A 23,278-nucleotide genomic window follows, 5' to 3' on the forward strand; every position below is an offset into this window, starting at 1 on the left:
GGGGAGAAGAGCAACCAGCGTGGGGGTGGGGGTGGGGGTGGGGAGAAGAGCCACCAACCAAGAGAGGTGGGCAACGAGAGTGCAGTACCCAACATGGCTGGATTATATAGCAACCAGGCTGGAGAAAGGGATGCAGAAGCCCAGGCCCTGGGAGCAAGAGGTTTAGGGAAGGCGGCAGAGTGAGGAGTGATATGTTTTATAAAATGCTCTATGATGAAGCAGGAAGGGGTGCCTTGGCGAGCCGATGCTAAGGCACCCCTTCCCCTCCCTGCCCAGCCCCGAACTCCCGGTATCAGCTATAAGACAGGTCTAATATGTTTTTGGGGAACCTGATAAGAGGGTCTTAGTAAGGGAGTAGAGGCAGAGAAAGAAAGGGGACAGACAGAGCAGAGAGGGAGAAGCTGGGGGGGCGTGGGGAGCTGCTAGTTAACTGTTGGGCAGAGCCTAAAGGAAATGCTAACGAGGAGTGCTGGGAGGAATCACAAGTACTAAGTGAGACTTGTCCTGTCCTGGGTTCAAAAGCTAAAATCATTATATTAACAAAAAATTTAATTAAATAAAATAAAATATAGAAAGACTGTTAGAGAAATCGTCATTGACTGATTAAGAGTAAAGAAATAAACAGTATCATTTCTCAAATGCCAAGCATAGAAGTTCTTAAAACTGTGTATGCATGACCTGCAACGTCTCTTTGATTTTTCTCTTGAACCTAATGGATCAAAATCTTCATTTTCTTTCCCACATTCTTCCCCTAATAAGATGTGAAGGTCCCTCGGGAAAGGGTTTCATAAATGCCCTCACCACAACAGAAATTAGCACGTATCCAGCCAATGGCTGATACACTGTAACTGAGTGTCAAATGGCCATGGGTTGGTTGCCATTGGTCTGAAAGTTAAACCAGGAAAATCCGGAATGCCATCTAGAGAAAAGGGAATTGTATATCATGTGTGCTTCTGCCTCTCCTCGTATCTTGGTAAACGAATTACCCTCCCCCCAACAGTCAACAAAAATCATTAAACTTGCCTCTGCACCATCCTCTCTCAAGGGCATTTCTCAAAGAAGAATTTGATTTCCACAGGCACAAATCTAAGACACCATCTATGCTGCCACCCTTATGACTCCCCACCCCCTCAAAGGCCTTTTAATTGAGCTTGAAAACTTAATAATACTTTTATTGATTAATTTTGTCGTGGAGACACTCAATCTTCCTTTCCATTTTTACACTTTCTATTCTCTGACTGCCTTCTTTCCTTCCCATTTTATTTTGAAAGAGGAGCTCTTTGTGTTTATAATGGCAAGGAAAACAACAGGAGGGAAATATAATGTTTTCTGTGACAGTCGGGCTCTCCAGATCTAAATTATGTAACTCATCTTAACAGCACTTAGCATACTGAAGATAATTATCAGAATATCCCAACTCCTATTCTAAGTACCTCTTGAGAGAGACGATCTTTGTGTTTATATCCTTGAGTGTGTATTACATTTACATTTATATCCTTGAGTGTGTATTACATTTATCAACAAAAGTAAGCATTTATTGCTGTCAACTGTTTCAGGTTCCGCACTTGAAAAACCCCAGGCATGGTACTGCCAACTTTCTTGGTTTAAATAAAGGAAGTCTTTGTTTTCTTTGGCTCTTTGTAATCACCACAAGGTTATAGTTTTAGCAGAAGTTTCATGGTAAAGTTCTTTCTAGCATCCTTATACATCTTTGATTTAAAAAAAAAAAGAGAGAGAGTTGCTTCTTATGTGCATTGGTATTCTGCCTACATGTATGTCTCTGTGTGAGTGCCAGATCCCCTGGAACTGGAGTTACAGACAGTTATGAGCTCCCATGTGAGTGCTGGGTATCGAACCTGTGTCCTTTGAAAAAGTAGCCGATGCTCTTAACCACTGAACCGTCTCTCCACCCCTGGGCTGGTTGTCTCATTTTTCTATTCCCATCAATAATACATGAGAGCTTTGTGCCAGCCAGCTTTTTTCCCCTTTCTTATCAATATGCATGTGTGTGGGAATGTGTATGTACCGCTGAAAACTGAAGCCAGGGCTGGCAGGCACTAGGCAAACACTGTAACCACTGAGCTACATCCCAAACCCTTAGGTTCTGGAGATACAGTTTTGAAACAGCCAGCTCCCAAGTGCTGGGCTATCCAACACGCACCACCGCACCTACCTTTACTATTCATCTGTTTGAGTCAAGTCATGAAAGGGTGTATAAACGCTATCTTATTGTGGTCTCAGCTTATGGTTCCCTGGAATTAGTGATGTTAGTCATCTCTTAATGTTCTTACTAGCATTTTTTATATTTTCTCTTGGAAAATGTCTGTTCAAATCTTGTGTCCATTTTTCTGTTGGGTTGTCCGTCTCCTTTTATTGAGTTGTGATGCTGGGTAACATTTTGCTGCTGAAGGAAGTCAGTTTTAGCTCTGACCACCACCCTCTGCCATCAGTACTTTATACTCTCTTGTCCTCGTCAGTTCCTGAGGAGAGCTGGCCACTCTAGAACTGGGAAGGGTAGAGGTCATTCGTTCACTTCGATCGTGGGCATTTTGTCGATGACTGCTGAACTCCATGAAATCTGTAATGAAGAGATGACAATTCTCTTAGGCTAAAACAAAACTTAAGAGACATGTACGTGGCTGTTTCATACATTTAATGTAAGAGGAGTCATAAGAGATATATAGGAAATCAAAATACTTGCTCCAGTTACTATGATTTAACAAAGGTCCTGATTAAAGGACCTGGATGGGGGGGGGGGCAAGAGTAGGTGAGAAAGACTACGAGAAAATACAAGCTACTTCAAACCACACACTTTAAAAGACTCAATGAAATTATTTTATGAAGAAAGTGATCGGAGGAGGAGAAAGGCCCACTTCAGGGTGGCTGTGAAGATGTTAGCAGTAATCAAAGAAATCTTTACAGGGTGTGGCCCTCTTCAACTCACCGCACGCCTTCTTTACCTTTAACCCTGGCTTTACCACATCCTGGGTATTTGGTTACAGCTCTTCCGCATCTCCCAGCTGCTTATAAGGAGTCATCACACTCTCAAAGGCGAAGAGAATCTAGCTCGGAAACCCATACCAACTTGGACCCTGTCATTCTTGCTGGGTTGCTCAGAGGAGCTCCTGCAGCAGGTGTCTTGGAGAAGGGAATCTCCTAGGTATTCAGACTTTAGAAGACTCATCTGCTAGGCTGCTCTACTTATTGCCTGGGAAGTCACTGCAAAGCAAAGGCTAACGGATGTGTTGCAGTGCCCACCTCAGGAGCCAAGCTGCTGAGGAACTAGCTCAAGTATCTCATGCTTCTTAAGACACAGCCCGACCTTCGTGGTCACAGCAAAGGCACTGAAAGAGGACCACAAATAAAGAGAGTGATCTCGCCTGCACTGTGTATATATATTGACGTCTGGGCACGATCAGGGGATGGGCAGCTTTAGCTCTAGGAATCTTTACAACAGAGGAATGAATGATACTAGGAACTCCAGATACTTGGGGGTTACCCCCCAACCCCAGAGCCTCATTTATTAACTGGATCTCTCACTACTGTGGCCACTGGCATAGAAAAAATAATATTTTAAATCACAGCAGTCTATAATGACAGCATTACTTTTTAACAATTATTGAGATATCATTTGCAGAATATGCCCTAACTGGTAGGCTTCCTTTTGGAGAGAGAGAGAGGTGACAGAGTTAATGGAGAGATCCTCGGCATCAGACAAATACTCATTTTTTTCTTTAATCAGTGAAAAATACAGCCATTATCATCTTTCAAAGGGTTTGGGGTTTTTTTTATTTTAAATAAAGAAAAAATGCTAAAATCCTAGGAACCACTACCCTGGATTGAGAGATTCATTCAGAATAAATGTTTTTATATCTATGCCAAATGCTCTAAAATAATGTTTCACCTCTAAGAAAATAATTCAAAAATCCATAAGCTCCCCTTGTAGAACACTTTAACCACAGTTAACTGTAAATAAAGGATGACTTCGTGTTTGTCGTTTACCATGATACAAACAGTGGAACATGGGAACTTCTGCTGAGTGAACCCCAGGAAACAACACTGACAAAATGTCCTCAACACAAAAATGTCATGCAAAGTCATAGTTTACTAACTAGTCAATATGTTTTGGCCAATATCCCTCCACAGGGATGAACCTGAGGAGCAAACAGTACAGTCGTATCTCTCCTTCCCTATTTCATGTCTTTAAATACAAATAAATCTACTTTTAGTGAATGCCTATGAGACTCTGCTAAACACGTCTACACAAATTTTATCTTGTTCTGTCGACTTCAAAAAATGATGGCCTCTCCATCTGTGTTCCTCTCATAAGCTTTTGATAGTTTCATATTGATATTCATATTGATGCAATTACTTATCATTAAAGGAATTGAGGATGCATAGGACAATGTTGTAAAGGTAAAAAAATATATATACCTGAGTGTGTCATATCCTGCAGCATCTTTTATGATACTGTAATTAACTAGGCAATCCTGGCAGCGAGCGAACTGATGGGGGAGTTGGTCCATCTGGGATCATTTTGTTTTTCAATAGATAAGCCACAAACCTAAGCACAACATGGTATGTAGAGTTAAGCCCACAGTTTGCCCCATGCAAACGTGAGTGAATACAGACCGCTTTGTTTCTCTTAGAGTTCTGTTCCTACAGTAATGGAAGGAAAAATGGAGTTGTGAACTTTCACATGGGCACACTGTCTCCGGCAGGACATAGAAACCCATCAAGTTAATTAGAGTCTGACTGGGAGTCCCTTAGTTCTCATCTGCTTGTGGTGAAGCACGTCTCTTGCTAGATTCCATTTTGGGAACAGTTTTTGTTTTTGTTTTGTTTTGTTTTCTTATTGTAGGATTCTTAATGCAACAGGAAACTCCATGAGATCTTGTGACACAAAATAATAAACCTGTAGACTTTAACTGTCTACCGAATGTCTGATTGTAGATAAGAAATTACACTAGGAAAATCTAGGGTGCAAAGCGGTCGAATAAAAAAATAATTAAAAAAAGATACAGCTTCAAGGACTGTAAGTTGCTCAGTTTGGGAATTTTCCTCAGAACTATACTCTTTCTCCATCGGCGGGGAAGTCGGGAGACTTGTCCAGCGTTTGTCTGAGCTGTCAGTGTGCTCAGTAAGTGGTGTCTAGAAGTAAAATAGGATAAGTTGAGCCTGTGCTCTTATTTTCTCTTCTCAGATGAAAGATGAGAAAAGAGAAATATAAATCTACAACAGGGCAAAGGAGACAGGCAGGGGTCTAGCCACGGTCTGGCAAATCACCAACGGGAAAGGCAGAGGAGAAGGAACGTGAAACAGACAGCTCACGGGGGCAGACAGTCAGGGGTCTCTTGCCTGGCACAGAACCTTTGTGACACATGATTTAAAGGTGATGTGTGTGGCCTGTGTCAAGACAGAGACATGGAACTAAAGGAGAAAGGACTGGCTGAATGTGTCTCTCTGGAGATTTCCACTCTCTGTGTTAGTTACTTGGTCTGTTGCTGAGATTAAAATAATAATAATAATAATAATAATAATAATAATAATAATAATAATAATAATAATACCCTGAGAGGCATCTTAAAGTAGAAAGGGACGGTTTGTTACTCTGGCTTCCAGTTGAAGGGTATACAGTCCATCGTGTCTGGGAAGGCATGGTAGCAAGCTGGTCACACTGCATCTTTAGTCAGGAAGCAGACAGAGATGAATGTACGTGCTAAGCCAGCCATCTCCTTTTTATTTAGCCCAGGACCCCATCCCATGGGATGGTATGCTTTCCCACTTCTTTTTTTTAAGGGAGTATCTCTTACTTCATTTAACCCGATCTCAATAATTCCTCACAGGTATGCCAAGAGGCTCTTCTCCTCAGGTATTTTAGATTCTGTCATGTTGACGGGCCATAGTGACCATTCTATGCTCTAACCCATTCATGCAAAATGCTAGCATCGAAATACCTCCCTACTAAGAGCTCAGGCCTTGAGATTTCAAGTCTCCTTTGTGAAGAAGTTAGAAAACCCTGAAAGAAAAGAAAAACAGACACCATAAGCTGACGTTGTATAAACATAATACTTTTGTTAATTCTTTGAGAATTCCCCGGATGCATAAATACATTTTGATCATATTCGTTCCCCATGTCTCTCTCACTCTTCCCAGAAACACCCCCTCTCTCCCTCCCTTCCTTTTGTTTTTTTAAAATAACCCAGTGAGTCCAGTTTGTGCTGCCAAAATACACTCAAGTGTGGGCCATTTGCTGGAGCGTGGAGCTCCGCCAGAGGCCACACCCTTAAAGAGACCTACTCTACCTCTCCAAAAGCCAGACCATGTCAGTAGGTCATCAGCTGGGGTAGCGGCTCATGAGCCCCTCTCCCCTTCATGATGGAACGTAACCTGACATTTCGAAGTCCAATAACATGATGCTCGTCTTTCTTCACAATTGCCCTGAAGCAAAATCAGCCAGTGGCGTTGCTCACTCTTGCGTGTCAATGAGTAACCAGGGGTCACCAGGCGAAGAATGTTTCTTAACACGAGAGATCGAAACCCAGGTTAAAAAAAAAATGGGAAAGTGAGCCTGAAGAATGAGACATTGCAGAGAGCAGCAAGGAACTTTCACAAAGCAATAATCAGTGACCTGATAAATCTAAGACATCCCATCCCCACAACTATAACAGTGATGGCGGCTCGTATTTATTGAGGCCACACTGGCGGCTGCTGCTAGGTAACTATTGGTAAATGGAGAAGGTAGGATTCAGGCCTGGATTTCAAACCCATCTGCTATATTTGTTTCTTTGCCTTGCTAAAATCCCGTGTGGTTATATATAGCCACACTCATGAACATGGCACTGGGCTTCCCTGTATATCCCGTTACCAGAGGAACAAAAGGACAAAACAAGCTCAAAAATGTTCTCTTGCACTTGGCAAATCGGAGTCAGAGCCTTCAGCCTAAGCATCAAAAACGGGACAGAGGACGAGCTCTCATGAGGCAAAGGTTAAAAATCCAGTACAAGAAACGCACAACACAGTGATGAAGGAAATCTACCAGAAGATTAAAAAGCAACGGAAGAAATAAGGACCAAAGATCGAGATGTGTCTGAGCAATGCAAAAGGATCTTTTCCCGATTCATTCTCTGGGAATTCCAGAGAGGAGGAAGAGGAGGTATGAAAAGTGAGTTGCCCCAAGAGTGACACAAGAACATTTCCCAGAGATGAGAAATCTCCTAAAGACTGGGACTGAGCAAGAGCCAAACCCCTGTGCCCAGGACAAAAACTGATCAAAGATGCACAGTGCGGCACAACTTTGTGAAATCTCTCACTAGGGATAAAGAGAGGGTTCCAGAGGGTTTACGAGGCCAGTTGGAGAGTATGTAAGCTTGAGTTTAATCACCAGCATGGATACACAGGCAAGTACGCACATTTGCACGTGGGCTGTAATCCCAGCACTCGGGAGGTAGAAGCAGAAGGATCAGAAGTTCAGGGTTATCCTTGGCTACATAGCTAGTTTGAGGCCAGCCTGTACTTCTTGGAACCCTGCCACATATGCATGCATGTGCATGTGCACGCATGTGAGTGCACACTCATAGAGGAGAGACCAACGGAGATCGAGACATAGAGAGGCAGAGAGACAGACACACAGACACACAGAGACAGACACACACAGAGAGTTAAAGTAACACCAAATAACAGGAACGTGAGTGTCATCCTATTTATGAACAGCAACCATGGGTATTAGAATATAAATAATTTATATTTTGAAAGAAAATTGATGTTCTTAATAAAGCGCTAATGGAAGGTAAGAACTGACATGTTAGCATGCCGAAAATCTGTCTATGTGACCTTTCTAAGAAGTTGCTTGAACGTGTAGTCTAACTGAAACGATGGAGAAGATCAAGGCAAATGATGCAGAACTTAGGGACAGACTCCCTGTGGAGGGGAGGAAATAATTTTCCAAGCTTACACTTCCTTGAAGGAACCATGGTGTTCATGCTGATGGTATAATACAATGGGATTCTGTTTTAGGCAGAACATCCATTCTAAACCTTAAAGTGGGGTTGTTAGATTTCTAGGATGAAATGTAGTTGAGACCTAAGCTGTAGCCATAGAAAGAACCACGAGAGTATACGCGGACACACGAATAACTGAGCCGGTATCTGATGGTGAGGGGAGCACGATTTCATTTTACTATAGATATTTTCGGCAGGAATGTAGAACAAGGGCAAAGGAGACGACACGAGAGAACACTGAAGCTTCAAGCTCTGGAAGCTGACACATAAAAGGCAGGAAAGGTTTTGGTTTGTTTGTTTGTTTGTTTGATACCAGTAGGAATGAAAGGAAGATTCATTCCAGTTCTGTTCCATGTGGAGATACAGAGCAATGTCACCCACGAAACAGAAAGGAGATGCTATTTCAGATAACAATCGAGGTGTCGGTTTAGAACTTGAGAACTCTGCAAGACAGGGTCAGCTTAAAATACAGATTGAAAAAACAACAACCAAACCCACAGCCGCTCTTGCTACTTGACCCTGTGAGTGCGAGGAGATGTGGGGGGGAAACACCTACTTCAGGAGAATCACACCAGGACACCTTAAGCACTGTATTTACCACAGATGCTCAGATCTACATCAAATGGCCTATGGCCCTGAGACCAAAGTTGGAGAGGTAGTGAAGGACCAGATCTGCAAGGCCTTGGAGACAAGACATAGTGAGTGGCCAGGACACTGGGGAGTCACTGGGAAGTTAAGCAGGAGAGTGACATTCATCCGTTCTCAAGATTGCTCTAGGTGGTATCGGAAAACCGTATCAGAAGGAAAAAGAGTAGACATGAAGCTAAGGCAGCAAAGGAATCATGGTAGCTGGAGTTAGAAGCCAACAGTGAAGATGCTCACACAGCCACTGTTGATATCTGAGAGGAATTGAGTCTATGACCCAATATCAAAAGTCAGACTGATAAGTCCCTTATATAAAATGGCTTGTTTGCACATAGCCCAGGTATATCCCCCCGTGAACCTTAAATCATTTTTAAATTGTTTATGGTTTTCACTGAACTGAGAACAGGACCCCCGTTGAAGGAATCAGAGAAAGAACTGGAAGAGCTTGAAGGAGCTCGAGACCCCATATGTACAGCAATGCCAACCAAACAGAGCTTCCAGGGACTAAGCCACTACCCAAAGACTATACATGGACTGACCCTGGACTCTGACCTCATAGGTAGCAATGAATATCCTAGTAAGAGCACCTGTGGAAGGGGAAGCCCTGGGTCCTGCTAAGACTGAACCCCCAGTGAACTAGACTGTTGGGGAGAGGGAAGCAAGGGGGGGAGGGTTGGGAGGGGAACACCCATAAGGAAGGGGAGGGGGAAGGGGGATGTTTGCCCGGAAACCGGGAAAGGGAATAACACTCGAAATGTATATAAGAAATACTCAAGTTAATAATAATAATAAAAATAAATAAATAAATAAATTGTTTATGGTTTTCATGCTTAATGCAAAGCAAATGCTATGCTACCATCACATTATTTTATTGGGGGGGGGTAATGATGAGAAAAACTGTATATATTCAGTGCAGATGTAACTTATCTCCTTAAATTTTCCCAACGTGCCATTGGCTGAATCCATGGATTTAGAAGCCACAGGTACAAACTGCTGATGTGCTTGACCTGAGATCTTTTGAAGTTTAATCTGCAGGGCTTTGCTATCTTAAAGGTTGGAGTTTAACATGCTGACGCTACTCCAAGTTCGAGCAACTGAGCTGTAGAAGAAGTACGGATTACTATGACAGGAAAAGTGGAGGAGGAGAGGAAAATGGGGGAGGAGGAGGAGGATTGGCAGTGGGTGGCCACAAACTACTGCCACCCCTCAGGTTGGGCTCTGTGAGGCTGGAAATGTCTGTGAGGCATGCAGGTCGGGATGTCAAATGAGCGATTACACAAGACAAGTTCCAGGCTGTGGTTGTGTTGACTGAACCTTTTGCTTTGAGCTTGAGTCAGATAAACGCAAAGTTGAAGAAGGAAGGAAATGACGATTTCCTGAGTTCTGCTAAATCTCAAACACCCATCATGTCACAGGTGTTTCTAAGGTGTGTACTCACGCTCTAGCACTGACTTGTCCATGCCTGCTGTCTTAGACTTACTATATGCTATGATAAGACACCATAACCAAGAGCAAGTTTGAGAGAAAAGGACATACTTGACTTTCATTCCACATCCCTGTTCATCACTGAAGGAAGTCAGGACAGGAACAGGGCAGGAACCTGAAGGCAGGAGCTGATGCAGAGGCCATGGAGGGATGCTGCTTACTGGCTTGCTCCTCATGGCTTTCTCAGTCTGCTTTATTATAGAACCCAGGACACCACTCCAGGGATAGTACCACCCACAGTGCAAAACAAAGTTATAAAAACAACAAAGTAAAATCACACATACATGTCTCAACGGTTTAAGCAAATGTACACTTTTTTGGGTTGGTCCAGGGACACATTCATATACTACTCTGGTCTCACTTCCCTGGATGAGAACAAAGCAGAAATGAGCTAAAAGAATCCATCCGCCTTCAGTAGCACAGACGGACAGATGCACCATGGGTAGAAATGCCTAGGATGCTTCAAGAGAAATTGGAGTTGAAAGATGGCCTGATCTTGAAGGCTGCATGTTGGGGGTTTAAGGGGGAGGAAGTGGGGGGCATCCAAAGGACAGGAGAGGTTGCACCTCACAGCTGTGCTAAAGACTCCCTTTCCTCCGTCTGTTCTTTCCCCAGCTGCACAGTTATTTATGCCAATTTCACAAACATCTTTCTCTAGTGTTAATCACCTGGAGAGTGTTTCAGTGACAAGAGCCAAAGGTCACTCTTGTTAATAGTCGAGATGAGAAATCACAGAACTGTAGATTTTTTCTTTAAATAAAAAAATAAACCAAAATAACTAATCCGACAGCTTCTCCCATAAGAATGATAGTTCTGTGGTGAGAGCTAGAATAATATATGAGCTTTATATTTGCTTTGAAAAAAAAAAAAAGAACTGTATCAAGTTCTGGCAACCTTGAACCTTGAAAATATAATTCCCAAATTAAATCTGATTGTAACAGGAGAAGTTGCCAACATTAGATTTCACTTGCTAAGCAGACACTACTAATTATGTTTTTCTTTTTTCTTCTTGGCTCTTAAAAAGCTTTTATTTTTTTTTTGAGATTAAAATATAGTTGTATTGTTCCCCCCATATGTCCTTCCTTGCTCTCTTTCAAATTCATGACCTCTGTTTTTCATTAAGTGTTGTCATATGCATATATGCACATGGATAAACACATATTTCTAAATGCATATGTCTAACCTGCCCAGTCTGTATAATGTTGCTCATACACATTTTTATGCCTGACCATTTGATACTAGATAACTAGTGCTCTTCCCTGGGGAAGACTATGTCTTCCACTCCCAGCATTTCTGCCTGGCGTTCTTTGTATAGGTTGAGGTTTTGTGGTAACTTTCCCCGTGAAAATCTACTTTGGCACGTCTGTTGGTGGTGTTCTCATTCGGATCTTGTTTAGGCGGTCTTGCAGGTGAGACTTTATGGGTGTGGCTTCTGACATTCCTAGAGGAAGCACACTTACTGTTCCTCTGGGTTACAACCTTTCTGGCCCCTCTTCTACAATGAACCCCGGGTTTAGGAATTGTTTTGCAGATGTAGCCATTGAGACTGGGCTCCACAACTCTGTATTTTGTTTGCTTGCGGTTTTTTTTACGTACTGGTTTCTATCTGTTGCAAAGAGAGGTTCTTTTAATAAGGGGTCATTTTAAAACACTCATCTGTGGGTATAAGACAAATATTTAGGGTGTAGTTAGGAATATGCTGGTTTAGTAAGGTGACATTGTAGGTTCTCTTCCAAGGTCCATTACATCACTACCCTGCTAGTTGGCCACGATTCTAGAACCAAGCATGGTTTCCCTCTAGTTAAGGTGATCTTAAGTTCAATTAGAGAGCTATTGGTTACCAACTAGGTGTGTGGGCAATGCTTCATGTAGCCCAGGCTAGTTTAAACTCACTGTGTAGCCAAGGATGATGGCCTTGAATTCCTGATACTCCTGCCTCTACCTTCCGAGTGCTAAGATTATAGACACACGTCACAGACCAGACTTACATTCCTTCCTGTTGGTTAGTTTTGCACCCCCCCCCCTTTTTTTTAAAGACAAACTCTCACTGTGTTGGCTCGGCTTTCCTAAACCTTCTGTTCTGAAACATAGCTTGGTTATGTAGACCAGGCTGACCTAGACCTCTTAGAGATCTGCCTGTGTCTGCCTTCCCTGTGCTAGGATTGAAGGCATGTACTACCACTCCCACCTTCTAGTAAATATTTTAAATATAAAGATAAAAGCCTCAGGGAGGGAACCTATAGTGACTGTTTTCATTGATGAAATAAAAAGGGGAGAGATGATGGGTTAAATATTCATGTCCTTATATTCAAGTTACTTTTTTCAATGCAAGAAAAATTATCAACAGGACATACAGTCTCTGAGAGAAGCAGGGAAGGGTGTGAGGGAGGAGATGTGGCAGGAGACTGGCAGGAGGGGCGCTGTGATTGAAATGTAAAGTGAATGGATAAATAAACTCATGGGGGAAAAGGACATAGAATCAACATTCTTTGGGACTGGAGAAGAAAGAATTGCTACATAAAAGCCAAAAAAAAAGTCATCCTACTTTAATAACCAACATTAATACACAACTCATAGCCCCACCACATCCCCCTCCCATGGTTTGCAGATGTAATTTTCAGATAATATTTTCAGATTAATAATTATCTTTTTTCATAGGAATATACTTTCTAAAAATGAATTGTGTTTGGGCATAAGTCTTAGCCATGACCATTAAATTTTCAAGTTCTGCACTTAATGGGAAGTATTTTCATAATATTGAATCTGATCCCCATCAAAAGAGTTATTCCTGTGTCTCCAGACCTAAGACATACACGCACCAAAAAAATGATAACAGTTTAGGAGCCATTGACTTTGTCTGATTCATATTTTGTTTTTGGAGACCTTTGAATAGTTAGTTGTACAATGTCATTTTACAAAGTAAAGTTCACATCCCTTCCTGATTCCAAGAGTTTACAGAGAGAATAAAATGTTTGTGGATTTGGGTGATTAAATGCAAGAATTCCACTCAATAAAAATAGTAGTTCTAAGCCAGGCAGTAGCAGTGCCTGCCTTTAATTCTAGACTGGTAAGATGGTGGGTGAAAAGCACTTACCACATAGGCCTGAAGACCTGACTTCCATCCCCAAAACCCATGGAAAGATGAGAGGAGAGGGGGTCAACTGCACCAGACTGTCCTCTGACTTCCACACACACACACACACACACACACACACAATACACACACACACACACAATACATATACACACAGTGATGTCTTAGTAAAGTTTTAAGAACAGCAGTTCCTTGCAACCTCGACTTAGAAACTCGTCTGCTGTAGACCACTGGTTGTAGATAATAAACTCAGATTGCATAGTCAGTAGCAGAAAAGAACTTTCCACCTCCCCATTAATCTCAGAACTGACTGGGGGAGAGAGGGCAAGGACAAGAAAGGCCTGGCCGCTCACTTCCTGTCTGTGTTGTTCTCTACGCCCCAGAGACGTGTCTTCCACCAGCGTTACTGCTCTTCCTTCCAAAGGCCTGGAGCACCTCAAAGAACTGATCGCGAAGAACACCTGGACTCTCAAAAAGCTCCCCCTGTCCTTGAGCTTCCTCCACCTCACTCGGGCTGACCTCTCTTACCCAAGTCACTGCTGTGCTTTTAAGAACCAGAAGAAAATCAGGGGGTAAGTAGCGGGCACCTGGGATAAGCAAGGAGAGGCCATGATGGGAGATGGATTCATTTGTAGAATTGAGGGGGGGAAATGTGATTTAAAACCCAGGAGGGAAAGTGCTGGAAGCATCCACCAGAGTGGGAAACCCATGGGCCTAATGGCTGTGGGAGCAAAGTGATTGCAGATGAGAAACAAGGCCAACATTATTGGATTGCTGTGGGGAAGAAGGGACAATAAGATATGACATCATGGAGACAGGGCTCACTTGTCCGGTGTGTACAGATGTTAAAACAGGTTTGGCTTGAACCCTATCTGCTTCTATCCCTGTTATCTCAGCCTTACTTATTGAACTTCTAAGAATCAAGATCACCACATTGTCATCTTTGGGGTAGGGGTGGGGGGTCAAGAAGATGAAGAAGTTGAATACTAAACACTTGGAATTGAATGGCTGGAATGTAACAAGTAAAATGTATTAACTATGACATTTATTATTTCACTGCCTACAAGAATGCTGAGGAAAGACCCCTCCTTTTACACTCTATACTCGAAGCTGCCACTGATTCTTGCTCTGACCAATTTCCTCTTTTCTGTCTTGTGCCACCTCTGTTTTAACCCCGACTTCATTTTCTATTTCTGTCTCCTTTAGTTTCTACACAAGTATCCACTAGATGACTCTCAAACACTCATAATTTTAACCAGAAACAAAAAATCAGGACCTTGTCATAGCAACAGATGCAAGTCGGAAGGTTGCAGAGCTAGGCGACAGGGAGCATCTTGGCCATGCTAGGACACAATGCTGCCATCTATCAGGTGCTGTACTAATGCACATGACACTGAGTAGGAAGGATGGGGATAAAAGAGTAGATAGAATGGACCGCCGTGATGGGTGTGACTCTGGTGAGAAGGAAAAAGACACACACCTTCCCATTCCCACCTGATGTAGCTACAACAGAACCCTGCACCTGAGGTTCAGGGGTCACCGAGGAAGAAGGGGTAGAAAGGTTATACATAAGAGCCAGAGGAACAGAGAGGCTACCATGACACTGTGTCTCCCAGGAATGTCAAAAGCGACATCCAAGGAGTCTCGCCAACATGACTACCTAAACATGAGATGAACAAGAACAACAATGGACATGCTAATGTTTGTGTGGAGAAAGCCCATAGGCCTCAGCCCTACACAAGGAAAAACAATGCTGAGAGTTGGAGAAAAAATCTTCCCAGGGAAGAATACACCAATTTGTTGTCCAATGCCAAATGTCATCCCTGAAATACGTAATACATACAAAGAACACTATATAGACTGAGCAGGTTGTGTGTATGTATTTAGGAATACACGTATGCCCGCCCACACGTACACACACACACACACACACACACACACACACACACACACTCTGCTACCAACAACAACAACAATTATTGAAAAAAGAGTTGTGAATTTAAAAGTGCACGAGGAGGGTATATGGGAGTTTAGAATAGGGAGGAATGATATAATTATATCATAATCTCGAAAAATAAATGGAAAAGGCAAAATCCTTTCTCTATGAGTACACCTGTATGCTGTGGCCATTTAGGCATTGGCTAGCAAATTATTTGATGAACATGCTATATGCCTGGCACTATCCCAGCTCTGGGTGGACGTATGAGGTGGCTTCTTGCATGGAGCTTAAGTCTACTGGAGGAAGTCAACAAAGAAATCTCAGTCAGGACTGTGAGGGGATGAAGCCCCAGGAGAGGTGGTTTATTCAAGGAGACCAGGAAAGTCTCCTATGGAGAAAAAGGTAGCATATGTTTACAATTGAAAAATATCTAGAGGGAGATATTTCTGGAACTCAGAATAGGAATGGTGTTAACAGCAATCACGAATACACAGATAGCACAGTCCTTGTTTTCAGTACTGTTGTAACAGCTTGGCAAAGGTACACACCTATTCATTCAACACTCTTGTTCCATTCACATATGAACAAGTTTCACGGACTTGTCCAACATGGCACCGTCAGTACCCAAAGGAGCCATGTTCTAAGTTGGTTCTAGTGTCCATGCTTCTTATCATGACTCTTCTCAAAGTGGCTCAAGATGAGGAGAAATAAGATCGGTGTCGCTGGTAGAGAGGTGAGGTCTTATAAACAGAGGTAGGAAAGACGGCTCAAAGAGAAGCTCGCTGCCAAATCTGACGGCTGAGAACCACCCCCAGCACCCACTGCAGAGAAACAGAGCTGACTCTCACAAGTTGTCTTTTTGACATTAAAAATGATAAACAAGTGCTGGGGGGGATTTACCACTGTGCACTTAGAAAATACTAAGTTGCACAGAAATAGAGTCTGCCCGACAAAGCCCTGCCTCAGACCCTCAGATAAGTTACACGCTAACTAAACGTTTCTAGAACGTGTAAGATAAAGAAGTGTGGAGTTGTGTTTATAAGATGAATTAGAATTCAGAGCCACCAAGGATGCATTCCTTTAGAACTCGCTCAGAAAGAGCTCCCGCCTTCTCATCAGAAAAAGCAGAGAGAAAATGGCCTTGGCTGTCACCTGGTAAGACAGCCAAGCTGTTTGTTAAGCAGTGAGCGGTATCTGCTCAGTGTAATCTAAAAGATAACCAAAAGACTCCAGCTTTGTCTTGTTGCCCTGAAGCCCACCTAATTGCTCAGACAATGTAACTTGGCATGGGAGCCTAAAAGGCCACCTGCATGTGAAAGCATGAATAAGATGACCCTGTTACAGATCGAGCGTCCAGGCTGTAGAGGATTTCCGTGTGTGGCTGGAATCCGACGGGCTTAGCTGGAATTTGGATGTACGCTCTTCCTAAGGGGTTCTCATTCCGTTTCAAAGCGCCCGGAGCGACTTCTGACTAGGAAAGTTCACTTCTGCCGTGCTGACCTTCAGGCGGCACTGGTGCATGCACACAAAATAAATTGAGTAAAGGTTTGAAAGGTGTAGCAGAAGTTCTGGTCCGACCAGACCCTGCAGAATCCATAGCACCATGGATGTCAGAATAAGGAACTTGTACATCTTCCCAAGGGTCAAGGGGATCGAGGGTGAACTGTAAGCAAGTGGTGACTCATCTCCATTGCCTTGCAGAATCCTAGAGTCTTTGATGTGTAATGAGAGTAGTATCCGGAACCTGCGTCAAAGAAAGTCAGTGAACGTCCTGAGGGGTCCCGTCTACCAGGAATATGAAGAAGATCTGGGTGACAACCATGTTGGGTACAAACAAAACTCCAAGTTCCAGGAGGGCCCGAGCAACTCTCACTATTACGTCTTCTTTGAAGAACAAGAGGACGAGATCATCGGTTTCGGCCAAGAGCTCAAAAATCCTCAGGAAGAGACTCTCCAAGCCTTCGACAGCCACTACGACTACACTGTGTGTGGGGACAACGAGGACATGGTGTGCACCCCCAAGTCAGACGAGTTTAACCCCTGTGAAGATATCATGGGCTACAAGTTCCTGAGAATCGTGGTATGGTTTGTCAGCCTGCTGGCTCTCCTGGGCAACGTCTTTGTCCTGTTCGTCCTGCTTACTAGCCACTACAAACTGACCGTGCCACGCTTCCTGATGTGCAACCTGGCCTTTGCAGATTTCTGCATGGGGGTCTACCTGCTTCTCATCGCCTCCGTAGACCTGTACACACACACTGAGTACTACAACCACGCCATTGACTGGCAGACGGGCCCTGGCTGCAACACGGCTGGTTTCTTCACTGTTTTTGCCAGCGAGTTATCGGTGTACACACTGACGGTCATCACCCTGGAGCGATGGTACGCCATCACCTTCGCCATGCGCCTGGATAGGAAGATCCGCCTCAGGCACGCTTATACCATCATGGCGGGGGGGTGGGTTTCCTGCTTCCTTCTCGCCTTGCTCCCAATGGTGGGAATAAGCAGCTACGCCAAGGTCAGCATCTGCCTGCCGATGGACACCGACACCCCTCTTGCCCTGGCGTACATCGCCCTTGTTCTCCTGCTCAACGTGGTTGCCTTCGTTATTGTCTGCTCCTGCTATGTGAAGATTTACCTCACCGTCCGAAATCCCCAGTACAACCCTCGAGATAAAGACACCAAGATTGCCAAGAGGATGGCCGTGTTGATCTTCACCGACTTCATGTGCATGGCGCCCATCTCCTTCTATGCCCTGTCAGCGCTTATGAACAAGCCTCTGATCACCGTCACTAACTCCAAAATCTTGTTGGTTCTCTTCTACCCACTCAACTCCTGTGCCAACCCATTTCTTTATGCCATTTTCACCAAGGCCTTCCAGAGGGATGTGTTCATCCTACTCAGCAAGTTTGGCCTCTGCAAACACCAGGCCCAAGCCTATCAGGCCCAGAGAGTCTGTCCCAACAACAGCACTGGTATTCAGATCCAAAAGATCCCCCAGGACGCAAGGCAGAGTCTCCCCAATATGCAAGATACCTATGAACCGCTTGGAAGCTCCCACCTGACTCCGAAACTACCGGGACGGATCTCAGAAGAGTACACACAAACGGCCCTGTAAAGGAAGGCTACGCTGTTCACGGTGGGACTTACAAAAGGCTGGTTTCTAGAACATGCACTCCAGTTCCAGGACACGTGAATGCCTAGGTCCACGGGGTCAGAGTTCATCTCTAGGGAGTATTGCCTCCAAGAAGGGAGAGAAGCTATCGGCGTGACTAAGTACTAGGTGATCTAAAAGTTGTCCACGCTCTCTGGGAGATATGCTCGATGCTTGTCTGTGACGCCAGGCAACGCGCTCCACTGATAACCAGCTGGACCGTTCCACAGCTCTCTGCTCCATTCCACGGAGTGTTTTATACGAAAGATTCAACAAGCGGCCAGTGTTCATTTACACAAGCAGCTCCACATTAGCTCCCCTGAGGTAACCAAAGAAAGTCTTTGTTCCTTAAAAATAAAATGCCATACTTGGGAGGTGGAGGCAGGGGGACCCAGTTCATACTTAACTACCCAGAGAATTCCAAGCCAACCTATGCTCCAACAATAGCCCTGGTATACAGATCCAAAAGATCCCCCAGGACGCAAGGCAGAGCCCTTCTCCATCTGAAGAGACCAAAAGAACCCTGAAACGCCAAACATAACTTGATGTCACATAATTGCTTTTATTAAACTGAAAAAAGAGAAAGTCTAGTTTTGAGAGTTCTTTTGTTCCTTTGACTCTGAAACAGTTATCTCTTCACCGGGCTCGATGAGCTCGATGTAACCCAGCTGTTACACCTTGGCTAGAGAAACTGCTGAGATTTCAGCTTTTGTGGCTGAGCGAACTAAGAATTATCTTCTCAGACAAGACATGAGCCCTGGGAGAGATTTCTAAGGAGCATGTGGTGAGGACAGGGCACACTTTGTCACCTGTTGAACAGGACAACTATACCCCCAGTTAACCGTCAGGCAAGTCCCTGGACCTCTAAATTCTGTAGAAATGGGGAGACTTGATGCCCTCTCCTACTTAAAAAAAAAAACCCTCAGTATATCTCTCCCTCAAAAGATATGTGTCCGTGACAAAGAGAAAAAAGCATTAGGTAAGTGGAATCTGATTTTTTTTCTACCTTGTAAGGCTGCTGTCTGCTTCTTTTTGGAACCGGGACATGTGACCCAAAATACTTTTTCTTTATTTCATTTTGATCATTGCGTCTGAGCCAATACTATTGAGTGGCTATACGGAGCCAGATCCTAATTATTCATGTAATTATTATATCTGTACTGCTCTCAAGTCCAAAATATAACAGAACTTAGATAATCTGTTACTAATACAGCCTGGCTTGGTAGTGTACGCCTTTAATCCCAGCACTGGGGAGGCAGAGGCTGAATTTGAGGCCAGCCTGGTCCAAGACAGCCAGGTCTACACAGAGAAACCCTGTTTCAAAGAAAACAAAACAAAATAGACTAATAATGGAGTTAACACGTGACTGTGTAGGCTCACTTCAAAACACCTTTTTCTTTTACTTTTTTTATAGCTCTCTGGGGCTCCCACCACACTAACACTGTCAAGAGAGAAATCGTTTTACCCGACACTGCCAGTTCCTTCTATCCCTGCCAGTCACAGGAAACATGTGTGCCCCGATAGTAGCCTTGCTTCAGACAGGAACTGTACCTGCAGGTGTTCCTTCTAGGTTGCCTGTCTGGTTAGCTCCTTACCATATTGTTACGGTGTCCCCCAAGCAGACCTGGCATTTGCTTCTCAGTACTCATGAACCAAACAGGAAAGATAAGGGTTTTGCCACCTTAAGTCTGTGAAGTAGGGTTTATGGGTCACCTGATATGGTTCCTATCTGACTGACTTGGAACTTTGTCACAGTCACGTAAGTGTAGGCTTTCCCAGGTACTCGCTTGTAACTACTGAAATAAATAAATGTGGTACCCTGAGGCATCCGTTTCTCTCTTACGTCACTTTTGGAATGTCACATCTGGACAGATAAAAAGTTTCATCTCGAGTAGCCGATCTAGTGCTTTGAAAACCAAGTCCTAGAAGAGTGACTTAGACAAAATTGCTAGTAAAATTCAACTTGACAGCATGAAGTAAACTTTCCTCCTGGACTGAGATATATAGTATTTTTTTTAATTTATCAATTTCTTTTGAGGTTAACATTGTATGTGCATGTGTTAAAAGCAAAAAGGGAACATCTGCTGTGGCACTCAGGAGAGTAGGCCCTGCCCCTCCCCTTGGTAATACAATAGATCTGACCCTGGATGTGGGAGTTGCAGGTGAGCTGGCCCGGAGGACATGAATTCAGAAGAGCGGGCCCTGCCCTTTGCCTTCTGTGCATGCAGTGGCATAGACTAGGGAAAGATGTCCTTCTCCCCTCTCTTATTACTTGTCACCTATGGCAGGCAGGAGAGCTGTCCCCAAAGACATGAGAGCAGGGGTGTGGCCCTGTCCCTCACTATCTGCAACACTCTGGAAAGCAGGCCCTACACCTTGCCTGGGCAGCAGGGTAGAGCTGGTCCTGGTTATGGGAGTCACTGGTGAGCCAGTTCTGAGGGCAGGAGAACCAGTGGACTGACCAACTCAGATACCACTCAGCCCCAGATCCAGGGCTTTAAATTGGCTCACTCTAGCATCTACCCATCAGTGAACTACTGGAGTACATGAAGTGGGCAGTCCTACAGATCCAAAACTACACACAGGATCTCCATGACGCAGGACAACAACAGGATATCCAAGGAGAGCCCTGGTGAGGTTCCAGCATTGATGGTGGAGCAGAAGGCAGAGGGCTTATACCAGAACCAGGACTCGCTGCAATGAACATTTGCAAGCAAAAGAAGTGTGGACAAAAGGGTATACTGGACACACTACAGCATCTGCAGTGAGGCTTTTTTCCCTCTGTTGGGGACAGGTTGCATGTGTGGAGGATGGATATGAGGGGGGAAGATGAGTGGGATTGGGGTACAGGATGTAAAGTTCACAAAGAATCAATAAAAATTTTAAAAAAGTCAAAGAGGGGAAATTCTATGTAATAGCTAAGATAACTATATTGATTGAAACTGTTTTATTAATAATTCCTATAAAGTTGAGTAGGATTCATTAATAGCATCTATGGCTAAGAGTAGAAAGGGAGTAAAACAGAATGTATCATACAAATTTTGGACATTTATACTGGAAATTGAATGGCTCAGCAGCTAAAGAGCCCTGGCTGCTCTGGCAAAGGACTAGAATTTGGTCCTCAGCACCCACATCATGTAGCTCACAATTTCCTATCACTCCAGCTGCAAGGGGCCTGACCCCTAATCTGACCTCTAAGAATATGTACACACACACACACACACACACACACACACACACACACAGAGACATATACACAAACACACATGCACATATCAAAATTAAATAAACAAAGCTACCCATAGGCTAGATTTCATAAAATTCATGTCTTAAATGTTCAAAGATATTGTTCAAAGCAGTATCTTCAAAACCCCACATTCATTGACTCTTGCTTCCTGGATAGTGTACCATGCAACATAATTTATCACTTAAAAGAGCAAAATGTATATAGGGCAGCACCATGAGCCTGGCAAAGATATAATAGGATAAAAAGAAAAATAAACAATTTAAAAAACCCTGTGAGTTTGAGAACAAATATCTTGTCCTACTTCTACCTTGCTTGAGAGGGGACTGTTCCCTCTAAATATCTAAAGAAATAAGAAGGGAATGATGCTAGCTGGTTTTGTGTGTGCATGCGTGTGTGCAGTTACACATGTCTCTGCTCACAGGGAGACCGGCATGGGGTGTTTTGTTCTGCCACTATCTGGTCACTCACTGGGCCTGGAGCTAGGCCTGTGTCCAGTAATGCTAGCAATCTTCCTGTCTCCTTTATCTCACAGCACTAGACTTATAAGCTCTACTAGTTACTTCCCTAATGCTGTGATAAGACATCATGACTAAGGCAACTTATAAAAGAAAGAGTTTATTTGGGACTTACAGTTTCAAAGGGTCTGGGTCCATGGTCATCATGGTGGAGAGGGTGTGGCAGCAGACAGACAGAATGGTGCTGGAGCAATAGCTAAGACTTTACATCTTGATCCAGAGTGAATGAAGGACTCAGAATGTCACAACCCTTTTGAAACATCAGAGCTTGTCCTTAGTGACACATCTCCAACAAGGCCACACCTCCTAATCCTTTCAAAACAGTTCCACCAACTGAGGATCAAGTAGTCAAACACATGAACCTATGAGGGCTCTTCTTATTCAAATCACCACAGAGGTGCACGTGTGGTCAAGCCTAGCTTTTTATTTGGTGCTGGGGATTTGAACTCAGATCCTCCTGTTTGTGTTCAAGCAATCTCACCCACTGACCCATCTTCTTAGCCCTGCATTTTTTTTAAAGTTATACAAATTCCAGCCCAAAGTGATAAACTGAGTCCCCACATCTAGCAGCCTCCCTCAGATGTACTCCTGGGAGAAGATATGGTTATGGAAGGCCACTTGCTTTCCTTCAGAGTCCCAGAGATAACTCAGAGCAGAAGGACACAGAGCTGAGGGGATAGTGCAGGCAATCAGTCAAAACTCTCTATCATTTGGTCCTTTCGGCTCATCCCCTTTATTGTCAGCTAGAAGAACAATATAGTCAGTGTTTGCCCCCACATGAAATCAAGATCTTAAAGAAAGCCAGGCATGGTGGCTGACACCTATAACCCCAGAACTGAGAAAGATCTTATCTTAAAACACCACAAAAACAAAACGAAGCTGAGAGAGAGAGAGAGAGAGAGAGAGAGAGAGAGAGAGAGAGAGAAGAGAGAAGAGAATATGACCAGAGTAGGCAGGAAAACCTGTTTTATTACCTACTTCCTGCTTTGGCAACACAAAGGGAAGTCTGCTTTGAGCAATCGTAACTAGAGTTTCTCCAGCTCCAAGTCAGAGACAGGCTTCTGGAGAGAAATAATGTCCTGCTGTTCAAAGATATTAACCATCTTCTCCCTTCTTTTCTTCAAAAACATAAATGGGCCGAAAAGATTGTCACACGCCTGAGATATACTAACTTCACATTAATAAATGGACAAAAAAAAAAA

General features: G+C 43.7%; 1 protein-coding gene across 1 annotated transcript in view; it reads left to right on the forward strand.

Moving 5' to 3' along the window:
- Tshr (thyroid stimulating hormone receptor) overlaps positions 1-18,893 on the forward strand; it is a 49,338-nt gene extending 30,445 nt beyond the window's left edge. The window contains exons 8-9 of the mRNA XM_032908228.1: positions 13,608-13,796; positions 16,865-18,893. Of these exons, the coding sequence (XP_032764119.1) occupies positions 13,608-13,796; positions 16,865-18,278 (1,603 nt within the window). The 3' untranslated portion in view covers positions 18,279-18,893. The remainder of the gene's footprint in view (positions 1-13,607; positions 13,797-16,864) is intronic.
- The last annotated feature ends 4,385 nt before the right edge of the window (positions 18,894-23,278 follow it).

The sequence above is a fragment of the Rattus rattus genome, chromosome 7 (genome assembly GCF_011064425.1).
Source record: "Rattus rattus isolate New Zealand chromosome 7, Rrattus_CSIRO_v1, whole genome shotgun sequence".
Taxonomy (NCBI): domain Eukaryota; kingdom Metazoa; phylum Chordata; class Mammalia; order Rodentia; family Muridae; genus Rattus; species Rattus rattus.